Here is a 17,188-nt window from a genome sequence, read left to right as displayed (position 1 = left end):
GATAGTAACTTTCTGTGGTGCCACGAATACATTATTCAGTACAGTGGCACCTCTGGTTGCGAACAGGATCCATTCTGGAGGCCCATTCACAACATGAAAAGTCCGCATACTGAAGTGCTGCGCCTACGCACGTGACACAATTTGGTGCTTCTGCGCATAGCGCGATTTAGTGCTTCTGTGCATGCACACAGGTTACAGATGCGCAGAACCCGGAACTAACCCGTTCCAGGACTTCTGGGTTCGGCGTGTCCGTATCCCGAAAAGACGCATCCTGAAGCGACCATAACATAAGGTATGATTGTACCTGGTGCATGGACTGTCTGAGCAAGTTTCTAGTCTTCAAGGCTGTAAAGATTAGTTTTGAGAGACAGTGCATTCTGACTGAATGCAGGTTTCTTCTGTGCAAGTAGCCATCCCCATTAGTTTCAGTGGAGACACCTGCCTATGTCTCCCTTTCTCTGCGTGGAGTTTTTCCATTCTTTTAAGGGATCCTTGTGGATGGATGAGTTTTGTGAGCACTTCAGAGAATTCCATACCTGCAAGCGACAGCTGAAAGGCAAATCAGGATTTACAAGGCTTGCTCCAGTAATCTCTCCTTAGCCACCCAACTCCGGCACTGTTTTGGGATCCTTAAAAGTGTGCATCATTTGTTACAAGTCTCTGCTGTGAACACCTTTAACGTGAAGATTACACCCATCAAAGTGCTAAGTTCAGTTCCAATAATAATTGGAATACTGTAATGATTATTCTGCGTTGCAGGAGGTTGGACTAGATGATCCTCAGGGTCCCTTCCAACTATGATTCTATAATATGCTTTATTTACTTTTTAAAATAAAAATCTGGCCCTTCTTAAAGATCAAAGCAGTATTGAAAATGTGAACAATTGCTTGAATCTCTGTCCTAGAACAGCACCACCTACTTCCAAAGGATGGGGAGAGCACTGACTTGATGCTTTTGAAATAGCCCCAATGCACCCCATTTTTTGAAAAAAGCCATATACTGTATATGAGAATATATAATATAGTACATTATTTACAGATATAGAAAATAAATGTTATTTATACCCCGCCTTTTTTCTGTGACAAGACGAGGCGGGTTCTACCGGTATGTCCCCCACCCATAGCTGCCAAGTTATCCCTTTTTTTAAGGGATTTTCCCTTATCCTGAATAGGCTTCCTCGCGAGAAAAGGGAAAACTTGGCAGCTATGCCCCCCCCCCCAAGGACCCACCTTGGTAGTTGGGCGATCTAAACGCGCCTTCCCTTCCTACTGCGCCTGCGTCCCCGATGTCCGTGCCCACAGAACGTCGAATCGCCGGCGTTCGACACAGAGACTGCACTTCCGGCCCGAAGCTCGGAGGGCTTTTCTATCCCAGCTAGCTCCCACAGCAAAGCACATGAGGGGCTTTCCACCATAGAGGGTTTTTTTCCCTTCTCACCCGCTCCTTTCGCGTCCTCGCGGAACGCGGCTTTTCAAGTGTCGCTCTAGGCGTTCCACCGAACACCCCCCACCCGCGCTTCTCTATGGTTTTCGCGGTTGCTACGAGACGGCGAGGCGCGAGCGCGCTGCCATAGCAACTCAACGGCGGCGGGCAGCCTCGTCCCTTTCGAGAGGGAGGGCGAGGGGTTTAAAAGCCCCGGAGAGGTAAATGGCCTCCGCTTCTGCCGCTTCTCCTGGAGTCGCCGGGCGCCGTTTCAACCGGGGGGGGGCGGGGGCGGCGCCGGGGATATTCGCGAGGCAAAAAACTGCATATATATACATCTGTGATAAGTCATTGTGGTATTAATCCTGCCGTCTCTTTCCCAAACTCTGAGGGCACAGTTTGTGTGTGTGTGTGTGTATTATTTATATGTATACAGTAATATATATGTTTGTTTGTGTGTGTGTGTGTGTGTGTGTGTGTGTATGTGTGTGTGTGTGTGTAGACACACACAAGCACGGACGTAGCCATGGGGGGCAGCGACCCCCCTCCATATCAAATAAATCAATAGAAATACTGTACTTAACTGAGGTTCTGCCCGCCCCCAACATAAATCCTGGCTACGCCCGTGTGTATGTATGTGCAGAATCTCTTGCACAGCCCGGCCTTCCCCCACCTCCATCGGGTACACGGGTGAGCTCCTTTTACCACTTTGTTGTTGAAAGCAGTAGATCAGGCATCCCCAAACTGCGGCCCTCCAGATGTTTTGGCCTACAACTCCCATGATCCCTAGCTAACAGGACCAGTGGTCAGGGATTATGGGAATTGTAGTCCAAAACATCTGGAGGGCCGAAGTTTGGGGATGCCTGCAGTAGATGTTATATGCAGAGAACAGTCCCTAACCTACACACACATACTTCATTTTTATAAGCATGCTGGATGTGTGAGATTTCCCCCCCCCCCATGTACAAGCAGGGACATTTTCAGCATCAGCGGTCCACTTTAGGCTCCTGTAGTTGACACTCACTAGTACTGTACTCCATAGCCACAGTGCTTCTCTCTCTCTCTCTCTCTCTCTCTCTCTCTCTCTCTCTCTCTCTCTCTCTCTCTCTCTCACACACACACACACACACACACACACACTTACACACACTTACACACTTTTACTTCAATTCATCTTTGCTTGAAAGCAATTCCCAGTGAATTCAGTAGTATTTACCGGTACTGTATACCTAAGAGATAATGGCAACAAGCCTAACACCTCATTGAACTCAGTGGGATTTACTTCCAAGTAGATAGGCATGTGATTGAGTTTTATATGTAGCACTGCAGCCTATGACAAGCATCTACTTGAAGGATGATTAGCTATGCTTTGGTGACCTTTGGTCTCTTTTTGTGTTAGTATTGATGCTTTAGTATGCAGTACAAAGTTCGCGCTGAGAACAAATCTGAAGGAATTGTTATGGCAAGGGAAATTGTTACATATGTGTGGGGAAATTTGACCGGGGAGGGAGGGAGGATCGACAAATAGCGATGATGACACTACCATGTTCAAGAAGATCAGGCGGTGTGGCAAGGACAGTAAGACAGCTTGAAATAGCTTCGTGGAATTGTAGTTGGAAGGGGTCATGAGGGTCATCTGTTTAGGAATAATGTTCTTTTTAGTTCTCTTAGCTTTCTGGTTTGGGACCTAGTACAACCATGCCTGTTCCAGATGTTATGTTCTGTGCGCAGCAGATCCATGTTCCTCCTGAACTGCCAGATATTATGAAACAATTTACCAAGGCTGCTATCAGGACCCAACCGCGTGATGTACTTCAGTGGTCTTATGCGTGAGTAGAAAACTGAAACTAATGGCCCTGATCCAGAAGTCTTCACATAACAATCCATTATATCTGAAGGAGTGTCTCCACCCCCATCGTTCTGTCCGGACACTGAGGTCCAGTGCTGAGGGCCTTCTGGCGGTTCCCTCGTTGTGAGAAGCCAAGTTACAGGGAACCAGGCAGAGGGCCTTCTCGGTAGTGACACCCGCCCTGTGGAACACCCTCCCATCAGATGTCAAAGAGAAAAACAACTACTGTACCAGACTTTTAGAAGACATCTGAAGGCAGCCCTGTTTAGGAAAGCTTTTAATGTTCAATAGATTATTGTACAGCCATACCTCGGTTTAAGTATGCTTCGGTTTGAGTACTTTCAGTTTAAGTACTCCGCAGACCCGTCTGGAACGGATTAATCCACTTTCCATTATTTTCAATGGGAAAGTTCACTTCAGGTTAAGTACGCTTAAGTACTCCGCGTACCGTCTGGAACGGATTAATCCACTTTCCTTTGCTTTCAATGGGAAAGTTCGCTTCAGGTTAAGTACAGACTTCCGGAACTAATTGTGTACTTAAACCAAGGTACCACTGTATTTTTATATTCTGTTGGAAGCCGCCCAGAGTGGCTGGGGAAACCCAGCCAGATGGGCGTGATATTAATAATAATAATAATAATAATAATAATAATAATAATAATAATAATAAAAATAAATTATTATTATTATTATTATTATTATTATTATTATTATTATCGCTATTAGATAGCATATCTGTGGGAGTGGCCAGCTGGCAGCACAGGCAAAGCCCACTTGCACAACTTCCAAAGTGCCCAACAGCCAACTGGTTGTAAGGAGCTTCTGAAGCTTTTTTGCAAAGCAGGATTGTACTTTGTGAGAAAGTCAGTCTTGCTTGGTCCAAGTGCATGAAAATGTTTCCTGCAGAGAACTCTCACTCACCTGAACCCAGCGCTAATCAGGAGTGACCTCCCCATGCATTGCCTGATGCAAGGGGAGGTCAGTCCAGCTTGATGCAGGTGTGCTAGAGAACTCTTGTATGTACAGAAACCTGCTCAATTTAGCAGGTTATAAGCCAATTTGGCAGGTTTGGCTCATGAATGTTACTGTCTCGCTTAGACAAAATGATAATAAAACAGTTAGTTGAAAAAAGATGGTTCCTGAGGATGGAGAAATGGCAGTCCACTCAAAGTTTTAACCAAACTGGCATTCTTGGGCATTTTGGCCTAAACAACATTAATGCATTGGTGTGCAATGGCAGCTGAACAACCTCTAAGAATGAGAAAAAAAATGTTTCCCAATGGGTAGCAGAATTGTGGCAGAGAGCGATGCTTAATTATTTTACCATTAGTAGTTTTCTACCCGCAAGGCCTCATCCCATGGAATTTTAAATCCACATTTCTCTGCATTATGGGAGGAAGTCTCCCTACTCCCTTCCACCCTAAGAGGAAATGGCTTTTTCTCACTGAAAGGGCCTATTGGGCCACCATTATACACATTTGACCTTTAAATTCATGTACTGATTTTGAATATTTATTTATTAGACCTGAACCATATTTTTGCATTTGTGCTATCATAGGTATTTCTATGCTTTGTCAAATGGAGAACCTCTTCCTGTGAAGGACCGTCTTGAAAGGCCAGTAGCCACACAGAAAAATGACACTGGTCTGACTCCAGGACTCCTTAAAATTTTGCATAAACAGGTAAAAGTTTTTGTAGAATGTGTCCTCAGTATTCCTATGAAACATCTTTAGATATTTTTTTTTTAAAAAAACAGCTGTCAAACTAGGGAGAATGCTGCATAGATTTTAAAATGTTTTAAACATCTAAAATGAATGTTCTTTTAGAGGTAACTTAACTTTTCATACTGTTTTCTTATGGTTTATTTATGATGTACATGTGTTTTTAAAGCTCTCTGAAAAGGGAACTGTGGAAATATCAGACCTTCAGAGAAAGTGGAAAAACTTGTGCTTGCCAATCGAACAGCTCCGCAACCTTCTTCGACTGGACAATTTTTTAGAAGGAGTGGAATGGATGAAGTTCTTTGCCCTTGCATGTAGCGCTCTTGGTGGGGTATGTAGGCCTGTCAAACATAACGTGTATCTGTTTGCAGTGTTTAGAATTTTGAAAGATCAAGATTCATATATATATATATATATATATATATATATATATATATATATATATATTCTCTCTCTCTCTGGATTTTGAGACATGCCTTAGCTCACAGGTTTTCAACTTAAATTTTGTATTGGAAATCTGCTTTTAAAAATTTGGAAACAGTTTCACATTCATCATTCATTACAGAGGTGACATGTTTCTTCCTTAACAGTATCATTTATTTGGTTCCTAATATTCACCTGAATATTACCTGAAATTTTCAGTTTGAGTAGAAGTTAAGAGACCATGTCATAGTAGAAATTAGGAGTAACATGTACCGGAATTGCAGATTCACTCCATGGTGCCATTCAATTATGCCTGTTTAGTTGCACTGGATGACATTCTTTTTTTAATGTTATACTGAGTTTCTTTTTGTCTTATAAACAGATTACCTATCACCTTTTAGGATTATACTAGTAAACTGAGGAGTGCTTCAGATTTTATGAATGCATTAATCAGAAAAAAGCATGTGAATCCTAGTAGATTGTTACAGCCTGATGATGGCACATGCTTCTGTGCAGTTTCCTAGCACATCTCTGTGCAATTAGCCATGACTTCCTGGCATATGCAATAAATTAGAAACATGCAGCATCATCTCACATAATTTCTACACAATTTCCATACTTTTTGCTTATATATCATTGGTGTTTGATGTGGCTCTTGCAATGGCCATGCACAGATCACTCTATACTTTCATTACTTCACTTTATTGTAGCACATGGCTGCTAATGTACGCTTGCCTTTTATCTTTTTCAGTCCTTACTCAGTTCTATGAAACATGCCTGTGAAATTCTTTCAAGTGATCCAGAAGGTGGAGCAGCCCGCATTCCATATGACACTTTTGCATTTATCTATAGCTACTTGGCTAGCTTAGATGAGGAGATAACGGAGGAATCTACTGAGAAATTCCTCAGGGCTCTTAAAGAACAAGTGTAAGTATTAATTGGATGTCTGAATTTAATACAATCCAGATTTGGCTTGGAACTGCATTTTAGTCAAGCAGGCTCTTTTTATTTGTTCTTCTGGTTTTCACGAGCAGATTAACATACTGTATTATTTTTTCACCAGTTTTGAAGGAAAATTGCTCTTTGAAGTTTCCCCTATAGCTGCTTCTTGCAGCTTCTTACAATGTAGGTTGTACAGTTGAGTTGAAAACTTGGTTACCAAAAGAAATAAAATAAAACAGCAATAAAAAGTTTAAAAAATATTAATATTTGCCTGTTTTAAGTTGAGAATTAAATTAGAGTGGAAAATATTAATCTGCACTAAGGTTATTGCTAACCATGGTTACCTTTAATCCTAGCTTGCAAACCAGTTTCAAACTGCTTAAAGTCAGCTACGGTTAGGGTTGCTGCAAATGTAATACTACTCAATACTTTATGCTGAAAAATGAAAGGATAAGGAGATTAATGTGGCAGTCGAGAGGAGAAAACATGCCTTCATCCTGATCTTTTAACCATGGTTAAGAGATTGGGAAACTGGCTGCAGTCAGATCTAACAGTAAACAGTGGTTCAGTGTAATGAAAATGTGCCTTGCCTCCCCCATGCTTGTGTATGTTCCCTGCACCCCATCCACTCCTCCAGCATGGCAATAATTAGGAGACTGGAAGCTTAGGTTCATAGAAAGCTGGGTCATACTGGTACATCTGGTATTGTCTGTACTGATTGGCATTGGCTCTCAAACGCTTCAGGCAGGGAGTCCCTACTTGGGGATGCCAGGGATTGAACCTGGGGTTTAACACAAAGCAGAAGTTTTGAGTTGCTGCTCTTCCCCAGCCCTTCTGCTTCCCTTTTAGATTAACCATAGCGTAGTATGTGGTCCAAACTCTTAAGTGTGGTTAATTTTAACTATGATTAGTGAAAACAAGCCTGCTTCACAAACTATGGCTTGAAGTTGGCTCATTTCCTCTAACTGTAGTTAAGATTAACCAGTTTGTCTGAGTTTCTCTAACTGTAGTTAAGATTAACCAGTTTGTCTGAGTTTGGATGACATGGCAAGCTGCACACAGTTAACCTAAAATAGTGAAAGTTTCAAAACTCATATCAGAGAAAATTGAGTCCATGTGTGAGCCCAGGGGCAGGCCGTTATATTTGCAGTGGGTCAAGATGTTAAACCAGGCATCCCCAAAACTTCGGCCCTCCTGTTAGCTAGGGATCATGGGAGTTGTAGCCCAAAACATCTGGAGGGCCGAAGTTTGGGGGTGCCTGTGTTAGACTATTACATCTATGCAGTACTGTGGTATCTAGCATATGAGGATGTCCATGCTTAGAGAAATATATTCAAACTACTTTTCACCCCCAAATACACACTTTCTTTTGGTAACGGCTGGATATGAACCTTAACCGTAACAGTTCACTACATTATAACCACCTTATTAATAGGGTAATATTACTGTGATATATTATTTTGGCTGTTACATTATAATGCTGGTATCCTAGCCTATGGATGATGTACACGATTTAAACAAGAAGGTGCATACATATAGAGCAGGCATCCCCAAACTTCGGCCCTCCAGATGTTTTGGACTACAATTTCCCATCTTCCCGGTTAGCTAGGGATCAAGGGAGTTGTAGGCCAAAACATCTGGAGGGTCGCAGTTTGGGGATGCCTGATAAAGAGATTTGGGGATCTAGCTTGTGGAATAGAAATATCCCTATACATATCTCTGAAAATACTACCACAGAATGAATGTAAACTGAAATTAAGTTTCTTCGGGCATTAATAATGAAAAGTAATATTTTTTTCTTGTAATTTAGGTCAAGCAAGGGAAATATGGTTGGAGTTGCAGATTTCCGCAAATGAAACCTTAAATCAGGACTTAACAGAATGTGGAATAACATTATCCAACATAAAGTACAGATTTTTAAAGTTAATAATATGCTACCTGTAGTAGTGTCCTTTATGTTCATGAAATTGTGTTAGGAAATTATTAAGTAATGTCCTATCATTTGATTACTTAAAAGTCATAGCAATGCTTTGTGGGGAGTTGATCACTAGTTTCTCAGAGGGATATCCAGAACAGATGGATATGAGTAATAAACAATCAATTGGTGAGGACTTCTAACTGTTCAAGTGCCATAGTGAATTTTAACCACTCAGTGATGTTGTTGTTAAAATTTGTATACTGTCCTTCATCCCAAGATCCCAGGACAGTTCACAACAGAAATCACTGCAACTACTGCCACAGGATCTTACAAGTTAAATATTTCAACAGTCTGATCTAGAAACTTCCTTGAGTGGGGAGCACATGCAAAAAAAATGTTTTTTGCACATGACTGGAGACACTGAGTCATAGTACTAAGCTACCACACTGTGGTCATGGGCACAGCACCAGATTAGCAACATGAGCAGCTTGATCAGCACTGATCACCACTGCTTGAGGGGGAACAGACTGGATTCAGCCCCACTTCTGAAATTGGTGTGGTCAGAACTGATTTTGCTAGGAAGCTTGTGAATGGGCAGAGCTTCTTGTTGTATACATGGATCTCTAGACTAGTGTACAAGAGACTTAAGTATTTGCATGGTTTTCTTTGAAAACACTACATTCTGAACATCATGTGTTTCATCTGACAAAATGTTCAGTTCCTTATAATGGAGCAAACATTTTTTGTGCATACCCACCATCCCGGATCAAAAGTGTGCTATGCCAGCCTTTTGGGAGTACAGGCTGCTTTTATACTTTCACCAGCTTTCATTTGAGGGATTTCAGAATACATTATATGGGATTTCCACCAGGCAGTAATAAGACGAAGACCAGCATAGCACTAGAGCAGAGATGGGGCACCTGTGCCTCTCCAGATGCTGCATATCCTTTTTCCAGACAGGCATTTATACGTGTTTCTTTTTTTTCTTTTTTTGCCTGGACTTCTGCTAGAATTTCTCTTATGTCTAAAATATCATAATGGGCCACCCCAATCTCTGCCAAGCGGTAGGAAGAAATTCCAGGAGTTTTGGCACTTAACCAGGGTTTGTGTTTTCTTGGGGGAAATGATGCACAACAGACTGTGGTGTCTTTATGAAATAAGGTTTATTTTACACACATTTACAATCTGGGTGTTGATGGAGAGAATTCGCAGCATTTACATCTTGGGCTTGTCCTTCCCAGCAGCGCAGCATTGGATTCAGAAGCATCCGAAGCACCACCCCACTGTCTCTCTGTTCCAGCCTGCTCCAGCCAGCATGGCTGCTGCCCTTCACTCCCCACATGGAGTTCTTCCCACTTCCTCCTTCCCCTCTTCAGCAGCATTTGCAAGAAAAAAGCCTCCTGTTTAAAAGGACACCTTTCTTCCTGTGGTGACCTCACACCCCGTTACCCTGACAAGCTTCCCCTCCATGTTCGCATGACTTCTGTCTGGCTGATGGGTCTGGGTTTCCCCAGCCACTCCAACAGGAGATTAAAAATACATTAAAACATCAGTCATTAAAAAACTTCCCTAAACAGGGCTGCCTTCAGATGTCTTCTAAACATCAGATAATGCTACAATGTCTTAGCAATGGAACCAAGCCTGAAAGCAATTTCTTCTCATCATAGGTGACTAGATGCATAACTGCAATGTCCACTAGCAGTAATTCAGCCCAGAGCAGCCAAGTCCCAATAGTTGTGATGTGACTTAAAACATGCAAATATAGGCTTCCACCTTTTTGCTAGCTTTACATAGTCTTTAATCAAAGGGTGTCATCATGCACAAAGCAATACAGTGGTACCTCGGTTTATGAACACAATTGGTTCCGGAAGTCTGTTCATAAACTGAAGCGTTCATAAACTGAAGCGAACTTTTCCATTAAAAGTAATGGAAAGTGGATTAATCCGTTCCAGAGTACTTAAACTGAAGCGTTCATAAACTGAAGCGAACTTTCCCATTGAAAGTAATGGAAAGTGGATTAATCCGTTCCAGACGGGTCCGCGGAGTACTTAAACTGAAGCATTCATAAACTGAAGCATGGGTGTAATTGGTTCCGGAAGTCTGTTCATAAACTGAAGCGTTCATAAACCGAAGCGAACTTTCCCATTGAAAGTAATGGAAAATGAATTAATCCGTTCCAGATGGGTCCACGGTGTTCATAAACCGAAAATTCATAAACCGAGGTGTTCATAAACCGAGGTTCCACTGTATGTGGACTGGGGAAAAAGCTGGAGTAATTCAAGATAGGGAGGGGATGAGGATGCCTCAGCAAGAGTACCAAATCTTTTCATATGTTTTGTGATTTTCAAGTATCACACAGTACAGCTGTATAACAATTTCCTCCAGACCTTAGTTGACTTTTGCTGCCAAATCTACAAAGCGATCACTCATTTTCTGTCAGCTGGGATCTTGACCTCTGGTTCTTTGTTTCTGCAAGGATGCAATCATAAATTGCAATGTTTGTGTTAGGTCACAGATGTAACATGGTTTTGTGGACATTCAAGTGGTAGGAAGGAATAAGCACATGAAGCATGCAAATGATCAAAATAAACAAGTGTTCCAAACCAGAGGGTCATGAAGAACCTAAGATTTATTTAGACCAAGGCAATTTAGGCTACAATCCTAATTCCACTTACCTGGAGAGGAAGGCCCATTGATTCAATAGAACTTAGACATGGTTAAAATTTTGCTGTTAAACCATTACCCAACCATGTTTTAAAACATCAAGAAACAAACTAATTTGGAGTTCAGCCAATTATCTATTTTGAAATTCATATATATTTTTGAACAAGTATGCTTACTAACCAATTCCTATGACTCGGGGATGGGAAACGATCCGGCCAGGTTAGATCCTTATCTCCCCAACACCTCCACCCCCTAGTATGTGAAGTTTGACAGGTTGTGCTTCTTTGGAAGAACAGCATGAGATTTACTGTGTCGTATTCCATCAAAGAAAATATGTTCAAAATGTTTTACCGATGGTACCTCACACCTGCCAAACTCTCCAAAATGTATAAGAACATATCAGATCGATGTTGGAGGTGTGGGGAAGGGAGAGGAGATTTTATGCATATGTGGTGGGGATGCCGGATGGTTAGAGGTTTTTGGAATATAGTTTACGAAGAAATGAAAAAGATTCTGAGATTAGCATTCCAAAAAAGACCAGAGGCTTTCTTGTTGGGTATCCTGAATAGAGACCTACCTGTCAAATATAGGGAGATTTTCCTATATGCATCAGCTGCAGCCCGGTTATTAATAGCGGCCAGGTGGAAGGGGGACACGCTCCCAACACTCCAAGAGTGGCAAAGTAAATTGTCAGATATGGTAGAGCTGGCTCAGTTAACAGATAACTTAAGGGGAGTTACGAAACAGATGTTTACTAAAAAATGGGACATGCTTAGGAGATATCTGCAAGAGAGAAATGGATATTCTGTAATTTCCATGGCAGCCTTAGAATGACTGGCTTATAAAGTAATATTAGAACCTATAAGAACTATCGGTATGATCGGATTTATTGATGTACAAAAGAGATTATAAGAGGATGAAGAGAAAAGTATGTACTTCGCAAAAAAAGAAGAGTTACGCTATGGGAGGTGACAGGAAGTCATCAGGTTAATAATAATGAAAACAAATTTGTAGTCTGTTGTTTAATGATAATTTTTATTTTTGTGAGACGACAGCGGATTTATGTATTCTAGTTTGAAATATTTGTTCTGTTTGTTTTGTTGTAAAAATTAATAAAGATGGTTTTCCAGGGGGGGGGAAGGTTGTGTGGGGGTTTACAACATTTGAAATTGGTGCATGGTCTCAAGGTTTTGCTAGCTGCACAACATATAATGTAGGGCTTCATAAAAGCTGCACCTACTGAAATTCCTACACAACAGCAGTAGAGGAGGCAAACCCTCCTTTGCATACCTTAATGCAGGGGTAAAGGTAAAGGGTCCCCTGACCATTAGGTCCAGTTGTGACCGACTCTGGGGTTGCGGCGCTCATCTCGCTTTATTGGTCGAGGGAGCCGGCGTACAGCTTCCAGGTCATGTAGCCAGCATGACAAAGCCGCTTCTGGCGAACCAGAGCAGCACACGGAAACGCCGTTTACCTTCCTGCTGTAGCGATACCTATTTATCTACTTGCACTTTGACGAGTTTTCGAACTGCTAGGTTGGCAGGAGCTGGGACTGAGCAACGGGGTAGTGAACCTTTAAAGCCAGGTGGGCCAGATTGTTGTTTATCCCCACCCCTGTGGGCCAACTGATAGGTGGGCCCACCTGTCAGTCACAAGTCAGCTGGATGTCAGGCTCTTGGAAAGCGTCTAGCATAGAGCTGGCAAAGCCACTTTCTGCAGGAATCAGCAGTGTGATTGACTTCCCCATTGATTCAGTGAGAATTTCAAAGGATGATCGTGTTCCAATTAACATACGCATTACGTAAGTTCACCTTTATTGCAAACTGAATCAAATTTTGCCCAGCTGAATCTTTAATGCCTAAGGAGGATGGGGAACTTGTAGCACTTCTGACGTTAGACAGCAGTTCCCATCATGCCTGACTGCTGGCCATGCTGACTGAGGCTGCTAGGAGTTGGAGCTCATTAGCATCTAAAGGACCATTGGTTCCCCCTCCCTGCTATAAAAAAAAGTGAAGGTGAATAGATGCCCCCAGTGATGATAAACCTCTTGGTAGAAAACCTGAATTTCCAAGTCACACAGCAAAGGAAATGGGCATCTTTCTCTCGGGGGTCCCTGTACCAGCAGCAATGCTTAGTAGGTACAGCCTCACTTCTATTTTCTCAGGATGGATAATTTTGTGAAGTGATACCATTTTTTTGCTCCTGGCAAAACAACGTCCTAGTTTAATCCATTCCTGAGTTTCATGCAATAACAGAGTAAAAACTAGTTCATATAGTCTCAAAAGGTTTCAGATAAATTAATCAGCAGCCACCATAACTCAATCAAAGTAGTTGCTATTTTTTTTAGCAAGTAGCAAAGTCTTGAGATACCTGTGGCTTCCCCTGTAGACTCGCAAGACAGAAAAGCTAGACATTCTGCTGGCAGGATGAGGTACTGCAGGTGACTCCAGAATATTTGCAACTTCACATCACTACAATTTTCCAGCACAGCCAGGATAACAAATGATCAATTTGTCAAAAATGTAAGAAGCTATGGTGTTAGGTCAGTGGTATTTTCTGTGTGGCTACTGGGATTTGAAAAGGACCCTTTACAGGAAGAGTCTTTACAGAGTAGCCAAATAGCTAAGGTATACCAATGCAGGTTTGCCCACTCCCTGATTTTCATTTTCTTTAGACATTAAGAATCAAAAGTATACAAAGATTCCTGAAAAGTCAAATATTAATGTTTTCTTCCAGACTTCTGAGGCAGATAACATTATCTTCACTAAGTAAGTGTGCAGGCATATTTTATTGCATGCATAATTTTATTTAAAAAAATGCATTTTAATTGTTATATCACATTCAACTAAAAAACAAAACAAGTGAGAGTCAGAAAGTGCATTTTTAAAAAATAATAATAAACACTACTATTTGATTTACATTTCATTAGTTTAAACTGCACTTAGCTACCAGCATTCATACACTCCCATAGGGATAAATAAGTGCTTGTCAAGGCCAGGGAATCCGGAGGTGAAAAAAGAAAGATAATGCTCAGAATACCTTACACAGTTTCCTAGTTTTCACTCTCAGTGTTAACGTTTAGGTGACTATTAAAAGCTCACACTTGAAGGCTGCTATCCTATACATACTTACCTGGAAGTATGTCCGATTTAACATACCGGTAGTGTTACAAAGGTTGCATGCAATGTCTAATTTCTGCCGAGATTCGAGGCGTCTTACCCAGGGTCATGTTTCTGTAGGGAATCAAGATGTGGTGGAGACTGTCGTGACTTTATGATATAGTTTATTTTTCACATATTTACACCAGAAGCTTTCAATGGAGGGAGTGCAGCATTTATAGCATTCACATCTCAATAGGGGCTTGTTCACCCAGTAGTATAGCACTGGATACCCAAGGCATCTCAAATGCCATCTTCGTGGCTTTGTCTCAGCCTGACAAGATGGATCTGATCTTCAGCTCCCGCATGGAGTTCTGCCTACTTCCTCCTCCTTCCCAGAAAAAACTTTGCCAAGCAACTCCTCTTCTGTCTGCTTCCCCCCTCCCTCATTCCCACTATTCCAAGTCTACTTTTAAAAGGTGACAATTTTCCCTGTATCATTTGCTTAGCGTAACTTTCACAACCTCTATTGGCAAAGACACAATGATTTATCTGTGATGGACCATCCACACCTCATCCCAGGTGAGGCTGTGGCCTGGAAAGGAAGCTTAAGCTGTATTTTCCCCACTGGCCTGGGATCTTCTCTTTAATACTCCAAATATTACGTAAATTCTACCATTTTTATAATATCTAACATTCACCAACCCTAGTAGTTATGGGTGCCCCTGCACTCCTAAACTGTTACCACCGATAGGTAGCAATAGTGAGCCTTCTGAGTAAACATGGATTAACAGACTAGAATCACACAGCCAACCCTCTTTTATGGAGATCCAGCCAAGATTTCAAGCCCTGATGCAATCTAGCAGTTTGCCCACATATCTTTAGCTTGCTTTTATACCATATTACCTGAACCAGAATTACCATTTACTTTCCAGATGAAAAATTAACAGTTTGTGCTCTGCTTGTCATACAATGAAAGGACATAGAATTGTTCACAGACCTATGTAAAAACAAAAACAAACAGGTACTGAAGCGGAAAGAAAGCACTTTTTAAATTAGTATTACTAATGAAAACATCTCCAAAACAGACCTATGAAATAAATACCACCCCCCTACAATGAGGATAATATACCTCAATGAAGTTACAGGGGGAATTCTAGAGTTCCCAGCTGAATACATAGCACATGCTTCCTGTATAGCATGTATGCCTCACTGCTTTCTTTCACCTCAGGATGAGATGCACCACAAGGACATTGCTATATTAGTACATCTTTCCAAGCACACCCCTCAAAATCATTATTTCCATATGGTGAGGGTGAGCCTTTGTTTTCTGAAGTGCCTGGAGTAGATCCTACTCTCCTAAAATGCACATTGAACAAACAGTTAAGAAGCAAGTGGTACATACTCCTCCCTAGAAGTAACTTTGCTCTTCATGAACATGGGTGGAGTAAGCACAAAGGGCCTTTATAAGGAAGTCTGTGCTCATGAGAACATAGTCTGGATATTGCATAGTCTGGTTGTTGCTTAAGCAGAGGTCTTCTCATCCAGTGTTATGTTTTATCCAGAAAAGAAACCACAATAATGAAAATAATGTGAGAGTAAGCAACAAAAAAATAATTATTTGTAGAATAATTACAATTTATTTGATCTGCATCACTTAAATGAAACAAATTGGACACAAAATATATACTGAATCTGCAAGTCCATATTATCAGGGATTGACTGTGGTTTTCTTCTGGACTGCCTTGCCAGGATGGGGCTAGGGAGCACAATGTTGCAGTGGTTCTGGTGTCATCAGAATGCTAATGATATCCAACTCTTTCTTGTCAATTAGATTTTAGGGAGGCAATGGAGCTCCTGAACTGTTGTCTGTCAGTGATTGACTAGATGTAAACTAACAAGATAAAACGTAATCCAGATAAGACAGAAGTGCTTTAGGTCAGTAGGAAAGCTGATCTGGGATTAGGTGTACAATCTGTTCTGGACAGGGTTGCTCTCCTCTTGAAGGATCCAGTTCACATCTTGGGAATGGGCCTAGATCTAGTCTTGTTTATGGATGATCCATTGACCACTGTAGCCAAGAGTATATTTGCTCAGCTTCCGCTAATGCACCAGCTGCCCACTTTTGCTGGAGATGACAGATCTGGCTACTACCAGGCAGACTGGATTAGTACCACACAGTACCTTTGAAAAGTATTCATAAACTTCAAGTACTTTGAAATACTCCAATTAGAGTGGCAATGAGGGCTGGTTTTTCAGAGTACAATACTTCAATATTATACTCCCAAGATTGGCTTCTGATCCATTTCTGGGCTTAATTCAAAATGATGGTCACAACCAGCACAAAGGAAGGATGGTAACTCAGTGGTAGAGTGTTGCATACAGAAGGTCCTAAGTTCAATTTCCCATCATCTCCAGGTGTCCTGAAGCACATTCCCAGCTGGGAGTGTCCTGTCTGAAACTTGGAAAGTCATGGCCATTTAGTGTGGGCAATACAGAGCTACATGGGCCATTGTTCTGAGTAAGTGTTAAGACAGCTTCCTGTGTCCCTAACCTTTGAATCCCTAAATGGGCTGCAAACAGGATTTTCAAAAGACCTAATTCTCCCACATGATTCTGCCCACCCATTTAGATCTTTGAAGGTGGCCTTGCTTCGCATCCCTCTGCCAGCAGAGACACACTTGGTGGGTATATGGGACAGGGTCTTCTTGGCTGTAGCATTAAGACTGGGGTGTGTGTGTGGAGTGAGTGAACCAGGTCTGGTTTTAAATGATAGAAAAGCAGTAACTAATTATAGAATGATCTAACTAGAAAGCAGGTAAAGAATCCACTCTAGCACCTAAATTAAGCAAGAACACACTATGTTGAGTTAAAGTATACCCGACAAATATATTTGTACTTGTCAGTTTAATCTGTTAAGGATAATTTGCTCAATCATGTTGAATTCCCAATGTTTAAGTGTTTTTAGTCCCATCTATAAGTGAGAACAATCTGTTTGTTGTTTATATATACGTGTGTGTGTTTGTGTGTGTGTGTGTGTGTGTATGCATAGTGTTGACCCTTCTGCCGGAAAAGTAATTAAGTATTATACTTGTTTCAGGATTAATTCCTCATGAGGCTGTTTCTGTTCTTGTTTAATTTTATTACGGTA

The 17,188-nt window shown here is 41.5% G+C and overlaps 1 protein-coding gene across 2 annotated transcripts; it reads left to right on the top strand.

Annotated features, from left to right (window-relative positions):
* Positions 1–1,254: 1,254 nt before the first annotated feature.
* Positions 1,255–11,429, top strand: ROPN1L (rhophilin associated tail protein 1 like). 2 transcript variants are annotated; one of them, XM_035124778.2, is made up of 6 exons: positions 1,255–1,643; positions 3,085–3,251; positions 4,830–4,953; positions 5,162–5,323; positions 6,167–6,342; positions 8,168–11,429. In XM_035124778.2, the coding sequence occupies exons 2-6, from the start codon at positions 3,121–3,123 to the stop codon at positions 8,211–8,213; spliced, it is 639 nt and encodes a 212-aa protein (XP_034980669.1). In that variant the 5' UTR covers positions 1,255–1,643; positions 3,085–3,120; the 3' UTR covers positions 8,214–11,429. The 2 variants fall into 2 exon arrangements, with proteins under 2 accessions (XP_034980669.1, XP_060134038.1); XM_060278055.1 differs by lacking the exon at positions 1,255–1,643 and having other exon boundaries at positions 3,003–3,251.
* The last annotated feature ends 5,759 nt before the right edge of the window (positions 11,430–17,188 follow it).

The sequence above is a fragment of the Zootoca vivipara genome, chromosome 8 (genome assembly GCF_963506605.1).
Source record: "Zootoca vivipara chromosome 8, rZooViv1.1, whole genome shotgun sequence".
NCBI classification, from domain to species: Eukaryota; Metazoa; Chordata; class Lepidosauria; order Squamata; family Lacertidae; genus Zootoca; species Zootoca vivipara.
The sequence above is the reverse complement of the archived record's forward strand: the minus strand, read 5'-3'. Positions and strand labels throughout refer to the sequence as shown.